The sequence below is a fragment of the Accipiter gentilis genome, chromosome 11 (genome assembly GCF_929443795.1).
Source record: "Accipiter gentilis chromosome 11, bAccGen1.1, whole genome shotgun sequence".
Taxonomy (NCBI): Eukaryota; Metazoa; Chordata; class Aves; order Accipitriformes; family Accipitridae; genus Astur; species Astur gentilis.
The window spans coordinates 14,147,460-14,163,659 of NC_064890.1; the positions used below are offsets into that span (position 1 = coordinate 14,147,460).

Below are 16,200 nucleotides of genomic sequence, written 5' to 3' on the forward strand. Positions count from 1 at the left end.
CTGACATCAATTTATCAAGCTTAGAAGCAGCCACTTAATGTTTTTTTTGAAAAAGGAGGTGTGTACAACAGGGGAAAAGCGTATGTGGTACATGAACTTTGTCAGGATTTTGGCCAGTGTCAGTAACTTGATAAGCAACCTTAGGTAATCCCCTGGTTTTGCCCACACCTGCTTGAAAAGCTGAGCTCAGTGGTTATGTGTTATTTTGGGGAGGGATGCAAACTTATTGGTGGGACAGAATTTTTTTCATTTTGAGCCTGAAAGTGGTTCAGAAAGTAGCGCTGAGAGTATCTGTTTACCACGAGCAGTACTCAAGTATACCTTTTAGTTCAGAAGGGTAAGTGAAGTATGTAAAAAGAGTTTGGGTCTTACTGGGTATCCTGAATTATCATCAGTACTCTTGCAAAAAAGGAGGGGGAGAGGAGCATTCTGTTTATTATGAGGCATCAAACTGGACTTAGGCTATCCAGTGACATTTGCTGTGCTGGGGCTTCAGCAGTGAGGGGATAGAGGTGCTACCCTGTCAAGGCACACAAACTGGAGAGGGGAAGGAGATGAGCCCTGTTATGAGTTTAAAGGATGGGGGTTTGTTTAATCTAGCACTGACAAGTCTAAGGCAGGATTTAAACTTGGAGATAGCAGTTTGTTAATCAGTATAGGAAAGAAGTTGTCATTTACTTTTCAGTAGGTGACTTAGGCTGGCAAGAAGGAAGCAGTGCTTCAGCTGGTGGCAGCAAAGCACTGGACAAGGCTGGCCAAAAGCTGCCAGATTTTATTTTACTGGATGAGTTACCAGTAGTGCTGGTGGTACCCAGGAGCAGGTGGCAGAGTACTAGTGCTGCACAGGCTGGGCTCTAGGACTTTCCTGGGCAAAGGTTTTCAGTCCAGCATTTCAGCTGCTCCCCAGAGGATGGGCAGTGCAGCACTAATTGTATCACGCTGAGGCCTGGCATGGAGAGGGCTTCATGTGGGTGGGGGAGCTCTGGGGGGTGAAGAGCAGGAACCTGAGCAGCAGGGAGGAGCTGATGGAGGTGGTGACCCCTGTAGCAACAGACACTTGGATCCGGAGACCTTGACTCGCCCCATGCACAGAGTCTCACCAAGACAGAGTGGAAAATTTTGACAAGTCATGATCATCACTTTATTTTAGAAGTTGACAGGATTTTGACGTGAACTGAAGAGACTACATAGTTAAAAACTGAAGCTGCGACAAGCTGAAAAGTAGAAAAATATACTGTATGTAGATACAAAGGCTTATTAAACTAGTTAACATTATAAAATGTACCAAAAGTTGTTTAAATAAACACGCACAGTGTGTTAACATGCATTCAATTCATCTTTTGAACTCCAGCTAAGTGGTAATTTCTGATGCAGAAAGCCTCCTATCCCTATTGGCAGGGGAGTCTGATGAAATAAAACATCTTCCTCAAGTGCCCCTGGTGCTTGGGAAACTTGGTTTACCTGAAGCAAGCCCTAATCGCAACACAGCCTGAAGCAAGATAAAAGTATTAAGTTCTGCATTCAGAAAAGAGAAAGTAGTTTGAATTCCCTTATGCACAGGACCTTTGATTTGAGGGTGCTAAATGAAATGTCACTGACACTCCCCTCTTCCCCTGTGCTGTCAAAATAACCTACAGCGAAACAAACACTTTTAGGTTCCTATCTCTGCTCAGATTCATAGTGATTGTTGTTAGGGAAACACAGGCATTGAAGATTTCTTTCTTTTTCTTGAGTTACATTTCCATGTTTTTCATCTTCCACCTGAAGTTAAGCAGTACCACAGCAGCCAGGTTGTGAAAACATAGAAAAAACCTCCACACTACTGTTTCTTTTTAAAAAACCAAACACTTAATTAACACTTTTGATTTCTATTGAAATCTATTTCTCAAAGCACTTAAAAGCTGAGGCAGAAGCAGCACTGGTGGTAGGAAGATACCTCAGGCAACAGAAAAGTGTTGGGTTTGATTTATCTTTCTTGGCCCACTGAGACATTAGACTTTGTCTATGTTTTTATTCTAGCTTAAGAGACTGCATAGAGGGCATCAGTTCTTAATTTAATTTTAATAGGCTTCACTCCTGCCTCCTGACAAACCAGTTTTGTCTTCAAACTTTGAAGGTAAAATAATCCTAGCTTAAAATCAACTGTATTCTTTTCTAGAAAGCACAACTAGGTTTTGGCAGTGGAAGTACCATATTGATAATGTAATAATTAAACAATGAGTTTCTAATTTGAACTTCAAGTGAAAATGGTCAGGCAACGAAGAGTAGTTGAGAAAGGTTAGATATTTTAAAAAAATAACTGTACCATCCAGGTTTAAAGAGAGTAGCAGCTAAATGCTACCAGTGTGAATTCATTAATCCAGCCAGCAGATTATTATAATTTATATGAATCTGTTTTACGCAGATGTTGACATCAGGCTTTAAAAGTCATCTAAGAAAGTTCTTTAAAGACACTGGTACAGTGCATTGCAATTGCGGAAACAGTCATTTCCTGCAAGATCCCACCTCGTAGTGAGTTAAAGTGCCCATTTTCTCAACAGTAATAGGAATGTCACCTTGTCTATCAGATTCTGATTGTAGCAGAATACACCGAATTTTCTTGTCTTGCATAATTTTGTGTTTGTATGTTGTTGGGAGGCTACACCCTGACTGGAAGAAAAAAAATCAAGAGCATGAAGGCTTCCAATTCCTTATCCACTCTTCCTACAGAAAATAAGCACCACCCTATACCCGTAGATTAACTAGCCTTAGGCTCTCTTTAAAGTGTGCAAATTAAATATTCAGTAAGAGTCTCCATCAGCATAAATCTGGCTTCCATTCTGCTCGATGCCACTCTTCAGAGGTTAAAATCCGTCTGTGAAGCAGACCTGTCTTTCACTTGGCAAGCAAGGACAGCATCATGAATGCTGTGAAACAGCAACTCTCTTGTTACAGTGTTATCAAAAAAATTCAGTCTTGTCAGCTCAGTCATTACAGGGCCTACAACATAAAAACCAAACACGGCATCAGTGCATAAACTAAAGCACAAAGATGGAAGACAATGCTATCTCAGGAAGATGACAACTTGTCCTCTTACTTGTAATCACTTAAAACATTTACAGTAGCCAGGTGGATCACATGCTACTTCTACTCCAAATGGGTAATTCTCTTATCCAGACATACACAGAGGCCTGTTCTTGGCAGAAGATGCTACAATTCCAAATATCAGAAACTTGGAACATTGCAGGCTTTTCCTCCTTATTACATTATTACAACAATTCCAAGGTGCAAAGTTCAGTGTGGCATTTACAGTTCACCAGCTGGAATAAATGGGAGCAGGATCTAGCCCTCACAGAACTCATTATCTCAGTGCTCTACTTTCACTAAAGTGAAGGCTCTAATGCATATATGCTTTTCCTCAAATCCAATTTTATGTGAAGTAAGTGCTGATAGTACTGAGGCACCTGGCAGCAGAAAATTCAGGGCCAGAGGGAAAGAGATAAAACACAATCTCTTGCATGAAGCTCACAAAAAAAAAAAAAATAAATCTCAACTCACCACTACAGCTGGCAATACAGACACAGACACCAACTTCTTTGTATTCTTTTATAATCTGCAACAGAGTTAAACCAAAGTCAAACACAGACCTAATATTGCATACATCGCAGTTTTGGAAGATGTAAGCCAATTACCATGACAGCTGCACAGTCCACGTTCCCCAGTATTCAGCTAGAACTGACAGAGCTACAGAATTAAAACCTTGATTAGGTGAGATACTGGATTGTATTTGAGCTGGCATTTATGTTCCCTGTTAAGTATCTCACAAGTTTTCTATGGGTTTTTCTGGGTTAAAAAAGCCCTACTTACTGATTTTAATGTTTTTGCTCCAACTGAATCCACAAAGTTCACTGGGGTGAAATCCAGAATTAAAGAGTGGATGTTTGTTTTCGGCTCCACAAACTGTTCATGCTCATCAGGAGACACGTCTTGTACACTAGCATCTGCAGATGCAAATTTTCCATTTACAGGTAACTCATCATTTGCTATCTCATGTTTTACACTTGCTTCCACATCGTTAGTCTGGGAGAGAAGATAAATAAAGCTTAATGACAGCCAATGCTTTTTCAGTGTAGATCCCCTTCCTCCCCATATTCATATTTCTTTCAGTCTTTAAAAGCTGTACAGCTCCTAACCATTACAGAAACTGGCTTTACATCCACACGTACTTCCATATCTTACATATATCAAGGTTTATTCTCTTATGCCCAACCTTTCTACGGTCACATGCAAGCAGCTTAAAGCTATTCTCTTAGGAGTGAATTACCCATTTCCTTCAAACACTGACACCTGTTCATGTTTTTACTCCATTTCCTTGCCTTATCCCTGCTGATCCTGCCAAGGCCTATATATCCAAAAGAAGCAACGACAATCATGCTCTTAATTTAGGCATTTGGTTGGTTTCCCATGGTAAAAAGCATACACCAGCTCCCAACAGGGGGGTGAATTTAAACATGCATAAAAGCACAAGCATGTTTCAAACAACCCCTTCTCAATGTACCTGCCTCGCTTAACCATGCCAGGATCAGCAGTGCGGATGGCACCTTTTTATTACACGGGCTGCTAATTTGAATTAATTTTATTATATCCTATTTCTGCATGATTTTTCCAAGTGTGTGGGGAGAGGCAGAGGTAGGGTCCCTCCAATTTCTGCTGAGACAGTATGACAGTGTGGAAAGGCTCTGCTCCGCTATGTGCTACCTGAATGTAATAAGGTTCAACACAATTATCCAATCCAGCCGCGGACCCTTACGCTGTTCCCCCAGTAGCCTGTCCGCACTGCGCAGTGCTTGCTCCCTAAGCCTTTCTACCTGATTTGCACCCTGCACCTTGTATAAACAAGAATGGTAACACCAGAAAGCAGCAGCATGTTAGCTGATAAAGCAGAGGTAAATATTTACCGAAGAATTCACTAGTTTCAATACAGCTTTCTTTCTGAGTTCATTTGCCGCCTTTATTTCCCTGGCATGCCTCTTCTGGGCTTTTCTCCTTGCTGCTAATATGGCACAAGGATCCACTCCAGTCTGTCACAAAAAGAAAGCACAATCAGAGGAGATTCAGCTTGTTAGGATGACATTGCATTATCAATTAGCACTGAATTCATCGCTGTCATAAATTTAAAACACAAGCCTGCATTGTTCAGCTTCCCTTGATGGGGGTGAGAACAGTATAAAGTAAGAAGGAATAATAATCTTGGCAAGCACAGTGTTAACAAGATGAGGAAGAGATGCATCACATTCTTTTCTTGAAATCAGAGCGCACCGTGTTTCAACCGAGTGCTGATTCGAGTGCAGAGAGCAAAGGCGAGAGAAGTGCATTTGGACATATATTGCCAACACCTCTTGCTTTGTGAAGACAAGTACCACCCACCTGTTTTGTACAAGACTCATCATGGGAGCTACAGAAAAATTTTTCAGAAGTTAGTAAGGGTGCAATTGCTACCAGGTCAGGTAGTTCTGCCCTTAGCTAGTTCTGTTATTGCCATTCCCACCCAGTCAAACACTGGTTAGACAGGAGACGAGGCATACTCTGTATGCAGGTAATTTGTTGCTCTTGAAAGGCATTGAATGCCTACAGTATTCCATGGTCTTGCACCCCCGTAAAGTTTGTCACCCACAAAAGAAGCTTTTACTCCCAGACATTTTGGTTTTGGTTCAGCAACTACTTATTTCCTTCTAAAAAAAAAAAAAAAAAAAGGCGTTTGACCAGTTTGTGCTCTGCAATCACCAGACCTTCCATTCACAAGCAGTTAGTATTAAGCTACTCTCTTTCCACTTACTCCCTCCCGCCATGTTGTTGCTTCCTAAGATGATTTGCAGCTGGCTGGAGAGTCACCCTCTCATGTTTTACTGATCACCAGGCTGAGAAACACTGTGCTAGGGGCTACACTAAAGGAGCTGAAAGTCGAGCATGTTTCAGAAGCCAGTTTGAATTTTCAAGACACAAGTCATTAAAGAATTTGGTTTACTCACCTTTTTCTTCAGTGCACTTGTATATGACTCACTATTGGCAAAATACAGTGATGCATTAGCTTGAAATATTTTTATTCCAGGATATTCTTTAACCTAAGGAAAAGAATATTGGATGTGCACAGTTAAGTATTGCCTGCACTAGAAGAAAAGTACCTGTGTGATCACAAGACACATGAACATGCAGCAGCCCAAGAGCCAACTCTGAATGGCTATTCAGCATGTGTCAAATAAATGTTGGCACTGTCGTGAGCAAAGCCAGTCAGGTCAGAACCTCCCCCTTTTCTGGTGTAATACTGCACACAATCCATGCTATGTAACATTTCTCCTTCTTTATAACAATGAAATGTACAGACATAAAAAGGAATTAAATGTTTGCAGTTCTCTGATGTTGCTGTCTGCAGCTGGTATTACCATGAGGAAATCCTGCAGATCTAGGAATGCTTCCTTTTAGCCTCCCTTTATACAGGCATAATGACTTATTTCTCTGTTTCTCTCTGTCCTTTTCTTTCTTGTCTCCTCAGGTACCAAAAAAAGAGCCTTTCAAATCTTTGGTTTTAAACAGGCCTTCAGATAGGCCTCAATATCACTTTTTTCCTCTACTTTAAATGAGTCATCTCTAAACAGGCTGCACTCTGACATTTTACATGCAAATAGCCTGGCCAGCAGCTGAGATCCAGCCTGCCCTATGCTGCCAAGCCCATCTTTATACAGGAGGAGGAATGCTAACTGCATTCAGTGTAACAAAAAATGGAGTCTCCTCTTCTTTGCCTACAGCTATAAACACGCTCGCATATACTTTTGCTTAGTATCATATTCAAAGCGGAACTGCTGGTGAGAGAATGTTTTCAGATTACAGAATCATCTTTTCCCATAGGTTTTTACAGACTGGTTCCGTAGTAAAGGGGGATGTAGCCTTCATAGCAGCATCTCTGAGAACTTGACAGAGAGTGCAGAAAATTGTAGTTGCTGTTTGTGAATAAATACAGAATGTTTACATCCATTATATTGATAAAATTTACTGCTTTTACCAACTTTTGCTTGAACAAAATGGCATTTATAAGAAGCTAAGTGCATGGCAAGCAATTGTGACATTAATCATGTATATTTAATGAGCAGGGGATGGGTGGAGGCAGGGAGATACTGTTTTGAACAGTTCTTGCAATTCTGAAGAACATAGCAGTTTGGATCCTGGGTGCCATGGATTTCATGCAATACTGCCACAAAAGTAAAGAAGGTGGCTTTGTACGCACTTGTGTACATAGCAGGTTTAGCAGTGGTATTCCTATAAACCTTACCATTTTGTACAAGCTAGTACAATGGAACTAGTATAAAGGTTACTTTTGATCACCTCCTGGTCAAACATACATACAGTACAAAAAGCTAGCATTTTCAACAAAAAAAAGCTTTTGCTACCAAAATCAAATTTATTTTCTTTCCCTTCAGCACAGGTGAATGCTAGGCAGACAGCACTATATGTGCAGTATGGTAGGGCTAAGCAGAAAATTGCCACAGTCGTCTTTGCTCACTACATAAAACTCTTCAGTGCAGAAGAATACACTCTTACCTCTTCGTACTCTTCCACATCACAGTAGATGTCAGTGTCAGGAATCTGACCAAGGGTTCTGTATTGAGGCCTAGAGAGAAATGGAAGCAACTGTTTCAGTATTATCACTTATAAAATGGAAAAGTGAGTGTTCAATACAGATTGAAACTTATTTTAAATGGTCATTCTGCAGTGCCTGTCTTGTACAGGCTTATCTAAATGTGGGCAAATGCAGTGGGCAGTTTACGGAAGGAACAGAATAAAGGGGCCAGTTGGTGACTAGACAAGTTTGCTTCTGTCAGTGCAAAAACAATTTATAAACTTAGCACTGTAATGTTATCATTTTCTGAAAAACTTAGGCCAAAGCATGCAAAGGTACAGGGCAAATTCTCTTCGGCATGAACTAGTGCAACTCCATTGACTATCTTGCAAATACAGAAACTCATACTGGCAGAATACATGCTGCAATTTCAAAGAGCCACTCTGCTCCCAGGACAACACCTGAGGAGATAAGTATTCCCAACTCACAAGCAGTGTGACAGCAAAGTACATTACTGTTCTGTTTGCAAGAACAAAAGAATACAGAGATGGCAGAAAAATACTCTTATTTATGTAGGGCAGAAATCTCAGAATTTGGTATCATTCCAATGCAGACTGAAAACTAGACTTTTATACATTTTCCACCTAGATGTCCCAGACCTTGAGCCTAGAAGCCTCACATGACAGTCCTACCCACACATGCAAGAAATCATTTTGCTGTAGACCTGGAAAGCTTCACAGTAAAAGCTTTGTCACTTTGAATGGGAGAGAGGAGAAGTGATTTGAAAAACTAGAAGGGCAAGCACAATTTTTTGATAAATTAGAACTTTCTTATAAAACGTTCATCTACTAATAACCTGACACAGCTTCTGCTTGACTGTGACAGTTAGTGCACACAGAATGTAATCATTTACTGAAACTCATAAAGCAGATCTGAAGTTCTAAACTCTAGGCATTAAAAAAAGTAAACAAGAAGATTAACCAATATAAGCAATCGAAAATTTTCTGTTTATCTTTGAAACGTACCCTCTAGAAATTTTCTTCTCAGAAAAGTAAAATGTGAACCCTGGATCAGAGCCACAGGGCATGACCTATTATGAACCAGATTCTATACTGCATGCAGTTGAAGAGGGTGGAAAGGTCTTCTGCTTATTTGTACTGCTTAAACAAACAAAACCACATAGAAGATCAGCAAACACTAATTTTGAAGAAGAAATCAGAAGAAATCTGACCTTTGTGTTCTGTAAATAATGGTTATCATTGCAAACGCTACTGCAGTAAGCAAACCATAGTCTAGTCCCAGGAAAAGAGAAGCCACAAAAGCTACCACCCAGATGGCCTAAAACAAAGAAAAGGTCTGAATTATTATGCATCCTCTTCTGTTAACAGCAAAAACAATAGCATAATTCAACCTCAAAACCTACATATCACTTCTGTTCAGGAACAGGCTATAATGTAATCCAACATGATAGCAGACTGTAATTGCCTTAACCTTTCAGAAGGGCATAAAAGCTCAAGGTGCACTAACATAACATCTGACAAACTGTCACATATTAATTAATGCCTTAAGTCCTGTTCTCCAAGGAATCTTGTGTTACCACCAGACTCCAAATACCTTAGGATTAATACAATATTCAAGGCCTGCAAGTAGCTTTCACTTACTTCCACCCGCCAGTTAATCCAGGAGAAAAATGCTACCAAAATGTTCCCTCCGATACTCCTAGTTCTGGCCCACTCCAGCCAGGTTTTTGCTTTGTCTTAAAATATGGCAAATACCTTCACGTAGTTTTCTTTGTTAACTCTGTTTTTCAAATTCTTCTCAGACATTCCCACAGTCTCCAGTGCAGTTCCTATAGCAACACTGAAAAGCTTTGCTTTTACTGCAACCAAACTACTTCTGACCCGAGTTAAGGGTTGTTGAACAACAACAACAAACATTCTTGACTGCAACAGATCACTCTCCTAGGGTACTTACAGCTCCATGTCTTATGTTCATCTGCAATGCAACACCAATTTGTAACTCCTTGATAAGTTTCTACCCTTTTTTGGGGGTTAGGAAGAAGAGAAGCCACGAATTTAATACAGTAAAATATATGCACTGAGCTGTGCATTACTCACCAGCTCAATCTTACTGGTTCTCCAGAAGTGCACGACATCTCCAAACTGTTTAAACATTCCTTTCAGGTTCACCATGACAATTGCAGCTAGCACTGTCTAAGAATATTACACAAATGCAATTTTCAGAAGCAAAATAAACCCAATGCCAAATAAGAACTTCAAAGCATCACAAATAACTCTATTTCTGTGCTTTGTACAACTGATAAATCTACTGAGCAATGTTCGATTTAAAAAAAACAACTTTTCAAGTAGTTCAGTGGAGATATGCTTTTACTGCAGCTGTAGAAATGGCAAGCTGGTCAGTACAGTTTGATTTACTCTTTACTGTCAAGAGAAATCACATATTCCTGAGCTCCATGCTGCTGCAATTATAGTGCCTGTAGTAGCTAGACTATAATCTCAAATTCAAGTTTCTCTACAATATATTGCAGCAATTCCTGCAACAGTCATATAGGTGTAACCCAAGGTATGTCTCCTATAAAAAGGAACAGGAATTGCATATCATCCTATGCATGTCACCAGAAACAAACTTTTTTTAAAGTCAGAATATATTTATTCACGTAAATATATTTTTATACAAATAAGTAAAACTGCAGCAAAACCAACTCATTATGCTGAGCCATCACCCAGCCTCAACCCTTTCCTAGCTGAGCTATTACTTTCTTTTAAATTTTTAACCTCTTCCCAGAATTCCTATGCTGCAATCAAATGCGGCCAGCAGGACTAAGGAAGTGATTGTTCCCCTGTGCTCAGCACTGGTGAGGCCACACCTCAAATACCGTGTTCAGTTTTGGGCCCCTCACTGCAATAAAGACATTGAGGTGCTGGAGCGTGTCCAGAGAAGGGCAACGAAGCTGGTGAAGGGCCTGGAGCACAAGTCTTATGAGGAGCAGCTGAGGGAACTGGGGTTGTCTAGCCTGGAGAAAAGGAGGCTGAGGGGAGACCTTATTGCTCTCTACAACTACCTGAAAGGAGGCTGTAGTGAGGTGGGTGTTGGTCTCTTTTCCCAAATAACAAGCGATAGGACAAGAGGAAATGGCATCAAGTTGTGCCAGGAGAGGTTTAGATTGGATATTAGGAAAAAAATTCTCTACCGAAAGGGTTGTCAAGCATTGGAACAGGCTGCCTAGGGAGGTAGTTGAGTCGCCATCCCTGGAGGTATTTAAAGGACGCACAGGTGTGGTGCTTAGGGACATGGTTTAGGGGTGGACTTGGCAGTGTTAGGTTAATGGTTGGACTTGGCGATCTTAAGGGTCTTTTCCAACCTAAATGATTCTAAAGGGGATTTGTTTGAAGTTATCACTTTTATGTTCTAAACACAGAGTCCAGAACGTCCAATATTAAAAACAACAACAAAAAAATATGCTGGATCCTTCAAAATTCAAAATGTTATTCATTTCTAGTCTAACTTATAGCAAAAATGCATACAAAATTTAAAGGTTTCTGGATCAAGGCCTAACTGTGTTGGTTACTAATCATCCCACAATCTCACTTTTAAGCAATACTCACTGGCCTCTGTTCACCGACAAAGCAATGCCTAAGAGGCAAAACTCCCTTACCTGTGGAAGTGGTTCAAAGAGGTATCCAATAGCCACAATTACCAACAGAACCATAATTGAAGAGAGGGCACCTGCAATCTGAACAAAAGAAGCCAGAATTGATTTATAAGTGCCCCCAAAGGGCAGTATTACTGATTAGCTAACCCCTCTCATGCTTGTCACAAGGCTGGTCGTTCAAGTGACTTTTGATCCCTCCCACTCAGTTCACCCCTTTTGGCTGTCGTGCAGCTTTCTATCCTGGCCCAATCCGGATTTGAAACAAGGGAAAATCCAGTTATTCCTTCTGCCCCAGGCAGAGAAATGTGGCAATCTAGTGAAGCTGCAGACTCTAGCTTTGGAGCTCCAAAAAGCAAACTTTGTTTGGCTCAAAATTTGGGTTTACATACCTGAGTTTTCCCACCAGTGCTTTCCTGAACAAGACTTCGAGACATTGAGCAAGTGATTGGAAAGCTTTGGAAAAATGACCCCACAGAGTTGCATATTCCCAAGGCAATAAGTTCCTGTGTTAAACAATAGAGTAAAACAAAGGCAATTATACCTGGCAACTGTACAAAGCTGGAGCTATCAATACATATTAATAACTACAACTTATGTACAGTGCTTTCTAGCAACCTTATTATAGAGAATAAACAACCTTATTGTAGCTTATACTTGTGGTTCTCATACATGTGCAAATTGATGGATGTTAAATCATCTTTTAAATAAAGCACCTCATGAAGTGCTGGAGACATTTCCCATCCTTAAATGTTACAGTAATGAGTCAGACTGAAAACTAAAATGAATGACAGCATTGCTTGTTTTAAGGATTTCTTCAGCTTGAGGATAACTTGGATTTTAACCCTGAATATACATGGAACATAGTTTCTCATACAAACATTGTTCTTTGCTTCCCACCCTAAACTATCTGTTTAGTACTATTAGAACCAAGAGCAGCCTTGGCTGTGTTTCCATGGGAGGTAATCCATTGCTGTACATGAAAAAAACAATGTGTGTCCACTGCTTCATCAGGAAGATCCCACATGAGAACTGTTATTGTGAGCAAGGTCAGAGCTCCATCTACCTCAGTACTGTGTTTCTGATGCCTAGGAAGGTACTTGCTTGTAATAAGGCCTCCCCGGGTTACTCTGCATCCTGCTATTTGTAACTGAGATGATTTGAGTTACATGTTTTGAACAGTTCTCAATGAGTTTTTCTCTTTGCATTTGTACAACGCTTTTTTGATCCATTTAAACACTCAGCATGCACTGCATCCTGTCACAAGGAGTTCTATAGTTTAACATCCAGGTGAAGTAGCATCTGGTACCTCCTGAGGAAAAGATCTAGATGCTTATCCTAGGTCAGTGACGATTACTTTAACTAACATAAACAGAGCTGATTCCATTTATGCAGCTATGGACTTTTCTCTCTTTGGGTAACAAAGAACAATGATGTGAAGGATGAGATTCATCTGACCAGATGTAAAACTCTGTAGGTTAAGGTCATTTAAACTCCATTTACTCTCAGAGGAAGACAGCCATTTTGAGAAGGTGGAACAGCTGATCTGTGCTGTGTTAGATACTTGCTCTAGGACATGTGTTACAGCATATGAACTTTCTGGCTCCCGTGACACCACAACAATATCAAGTATCAACCAATAATCCAGCTGCAATACTGATTCTAAATTGCACAGGAAGGACAGGGTAGCTGAGGAGGACATACCATTTTAGTTTTAGAGAGTCCCTAACCACAGCCTTTGTCACTCAAATCGTGATAAGAATGCTAACTATGGATGGAGCCAATTGCTGCCCCAGAAAATGACGAGCTGCCTATCTGCAATGGGTGGGAATAAAAACAAACTAAAAAACATAATTGGAATTTCTAAACCTTAGGTAGTAGTTCTTTGACAATTAAGGCATTATCATATGGGAACTCTATGCTTTGCTCTATTGCAGAAAGCAGAGATAAAGTAGCTGGCCATCAGGACAGTAGGCTAAGTAATTGCTGTTCCTACAATTAATATTCATGCATATATCTAAGTCTAATAGAAGCAAGTTTTCAAAAAATGAAGCTAAAAGTGAAACTGGTTATTAAAACACAGCCAGAAGAAGAACTTACTTCCTGGCATTTAAATGTGTAGGCTGTCAAAAACCTGACCTGATTTGTCTATGAAAGAAAATCTCATTTTTGTCCAATATCCCATTCTATGTTAATGATGTAACAAAGGTGCTACTGAGAATTTTCAACAAAGCAACCCCAATACTTTTACCTGATTCCCATCAATGGTGTAACCATGTTTAAGGGCAAAGATCTTGGCCATTGATACAGCCATTGAAAATCCAACTATTGCTATTGCTATTGCATCCACAAATATTGCTGGGATGAGCTGAATCTCGGGAACTGCTGGTGCACGTAACCTTGGAGATGAAATAAATGTTTACAAATTACTATAATAAAAGCTACATGCCATACAGAAAAGGTATAGTTTGAATAAGAATATATCATCCCTACCCTTGAGGAATATTCCCAACAACATCCACTCTGTATGACTCACTCAGATTCATTCCAGCTGACACTCCTGTGCCAATAATTACCTAAAAATCGACAAACACATTTGTAAACATCAGCTAGAAAGAGATAAAGCCACCTGAAGAACTAATAACAGTTAGCTGATTATGAATAATATACACAAGGGTTTACATTTCTTTCTCAATCAATTTTCTAAGAGTTAGAGGATAAAGAAGCAGATAAAAAGGAGGAAGTATCACAATTTTCCCTCTATCAGGTTCAACCCTCACTGACTTTATAAAGTTTTCTTGGAAACAGTTAAAAGGAACACGCTATGATATGATCTGAATCACTCGAATTCCCTTTGCCTGAGCCAAGCTCAGGCAGAATAGTGTATTGAGAAATTAAATGCAAGGACAAGCCAAGGACATCTGCACTGCCATATTTTCATGTGCATAACCTGCATGCTATCTGTGAACAGAACTGGTGCAGCAGCAGTGAAAGGAACAGGTGTTAAGATCACTTTGCTATTGCCTTACTATCAAACTACACCCTATTACACCACCTCCACCATCTCTCAACAGCATCCCTTTTCTTTGTTCCTTCTATCTAGATTGTGCCACACCTTCAGTTATTCCCTTTCTTGGGTCTGATTTTGTGCAGGTTGGTTGAGAGCTCTAGTTATCCAAGAACTCATTTTAAAATCCAACCACTTTTCAAGGTGAAAGGTTATCAGAGATGTGGGCTTTGTGTGTATTAAGATAGTCTGCTTTATGCATGTATTTTAGAGTAGTCATTCGAAACAGAATCAATTCTGCAGTCATTTATCAGTCTCAAACAGAGAAAGGAAGGTTAAGTAGTAAATCCTACTGGTTCCTGCTCTTCTTTCTACCACTGCATTTTAAAAAGCAAGCAGGCCCCACAGAACCTCTGAAACAGGCATCTGTAAGCACCTTCCTTCAGGAGGGGGTTATGAGCTCCTGGACTCTGAGTGGGAAATGCCACTCGGAGGCATACCTTGCAAGAGAATCATTCAGGTGCCAAAACTCCAGGACAGAGTGGGTTTTACAACAAATCTCTACCTACCCATTGCCATAGGGGACTGTGGGTGTTTAACCGGGTTTTCAGTTCTTCTTTGGGAGCTTATGCCTAAAACTTGGGCATGTCAGTCTCTAACCTTATGAGTATCTAAACCTTCAACTGGATCAAGCATCAAATGAATTATGTCCAACCGAAGTTATTCTAAAGCTCAATAAGACTTGATAGAAAATGAGACAGTTTCTACAGCTTTAGAACAGTTATATGATTTAGCTGTAGAATTTCCCAACTGGCTTACCACAATGATCTCCATAGGAATAGGAACTGGGAGCTTCTTCTTAAACCGGAGATTGATTTCTTTTCCAATCAACAATAGAACAATGCACGTTAATCCAACAATCAATGCAGCAATATTGGTCGTTGTTATTTTTGAAAGCACAGCAGCTATGCTCTGTAACACAACAGAAGTATCATAATTATTCCTAAGAAAATATAATCTTCATGGAGATTTGTCATAAAAGAGTAAATTATACACTGCTGTTCAGCTGTGTTTTTATTCTGCATTGATAACCACCATGAATCAGTGCCTCACCAAAATCCCCATTGTTCCCACAAAACACAGAAGTTCAGAGTATCTCAGTGAGGGAGATGCACTTGCAATCATTTACAAGATCAGTCTTCCTCAAATGGGGCAAAAATTTGGAGAAAAATCCACCATGGGGAAAAAAGTCTAAACTACATCCCTTATCTTCAACATTTTCACACATATTTCATACTGGCAGCTACCTGAAAACAATAAACGCAAATTCCTTCTAATACCTTCAAATATTCTTTGGCAAGTCACATCTACTTAGAGCTGCATAAACCATTGTAAAATGATAAGGCTGCTGATACAACCACTGAGGTTACCATAGCAATATGATTAAATAACAGTAATCTTGCAACACCGCTGGACATTATTAACTGGTGATTATTCCAAATATCTTCTAGTTGAAAACACTATTAAAAGGATGTTAAAAGAATGAAAGCTTGCTGGAACATGCAAGTTGCTACAGGGTAAATGATTTCCTTACCAATTACTCCTTGTTATTCCACTGCATTAAAAAAAAAACCAAAAAAAACCCCCCTCTTGGAGAGGTCTTTGAAAGAAGATGTACATAACCTTCTTTAGACGTAAGGAAAATTACAGCAACTATCAGGATATTATACATTCAAGATGTCCTGGTAGCACATCTTGCATGTGTACCTTCCCTCCTATTTATTTAGCAGTTAGTATGTCTGGTTTCCAGATTAGTGAAATAAACAGCAAATTTAGGAATTAATCATTAGTGCAGCCTTGTTTCCAAAAGGTTTGCAATATCTGCACAAATATACAAGAAATATTCCCACAAAGTATTTTCTGTAGCCTCCA

General features: G+C 39.8%; 1 protein-coding gene across 5 annotated transcripts in view; it reads right to left on the minus strand.

The window, feature by feature from the left end:
• Positions 1 to 1,117: 1,117 nt before the first annotated feature.
• The window catches only part of SLC26A5 (solute carrier family 26 member 5), a 37,969-nt gene continuing 22,886 nt past the window's right edge, over positions 1,118 to 16,200 (minus strand). For 3 of the 5 annotated variants that reach the window (XM_049814137.1, XM_049814138.1, XM_049814136.1), the window contains 13 exons: positions 15,088 to 15,240; positions 13,755 to 13,837; positions 13,513 to 13,660; positions 11,654 to 11,767; positions 11,268 to 11,345; positions 9,709 to 9,804; positions 8,823 to 8,929; positions 7,573 to 7,642; positions 6,009 to 6,101; positions 4,938 to 5,060; positions 3,847 to 4,059; positions 3,538 to 3,592; positions 1,118 to 2,979 (listed from right to left, as the gene is read on the minus strand). In XM_049814137.1, coding sequence (XP_049670094.1) covers positions 2,837 to 2,979; positions 3,538 to 3,592; positions 3,847 to 4,059; positions 4,938 to 5,060; positions 6,009 to 6,101; positions 7,573 to 7,642; positions 8,823 to 8,929; positions 9,709 to 9,804; positions 11,268 to 11,345; positions 11,654 to 11,767; positions 13,513 to 13,660; positions 13,755 to 13,837; positions 15,088 to 15,240 — 1,476 coding nt within the window. In that variant the 3' untranslated portion in view covers positions 1,118 to 2,836. The other 2 variants (XM_049814139.1, XM_049814140.1) reach the window with 2 other exon arrangements.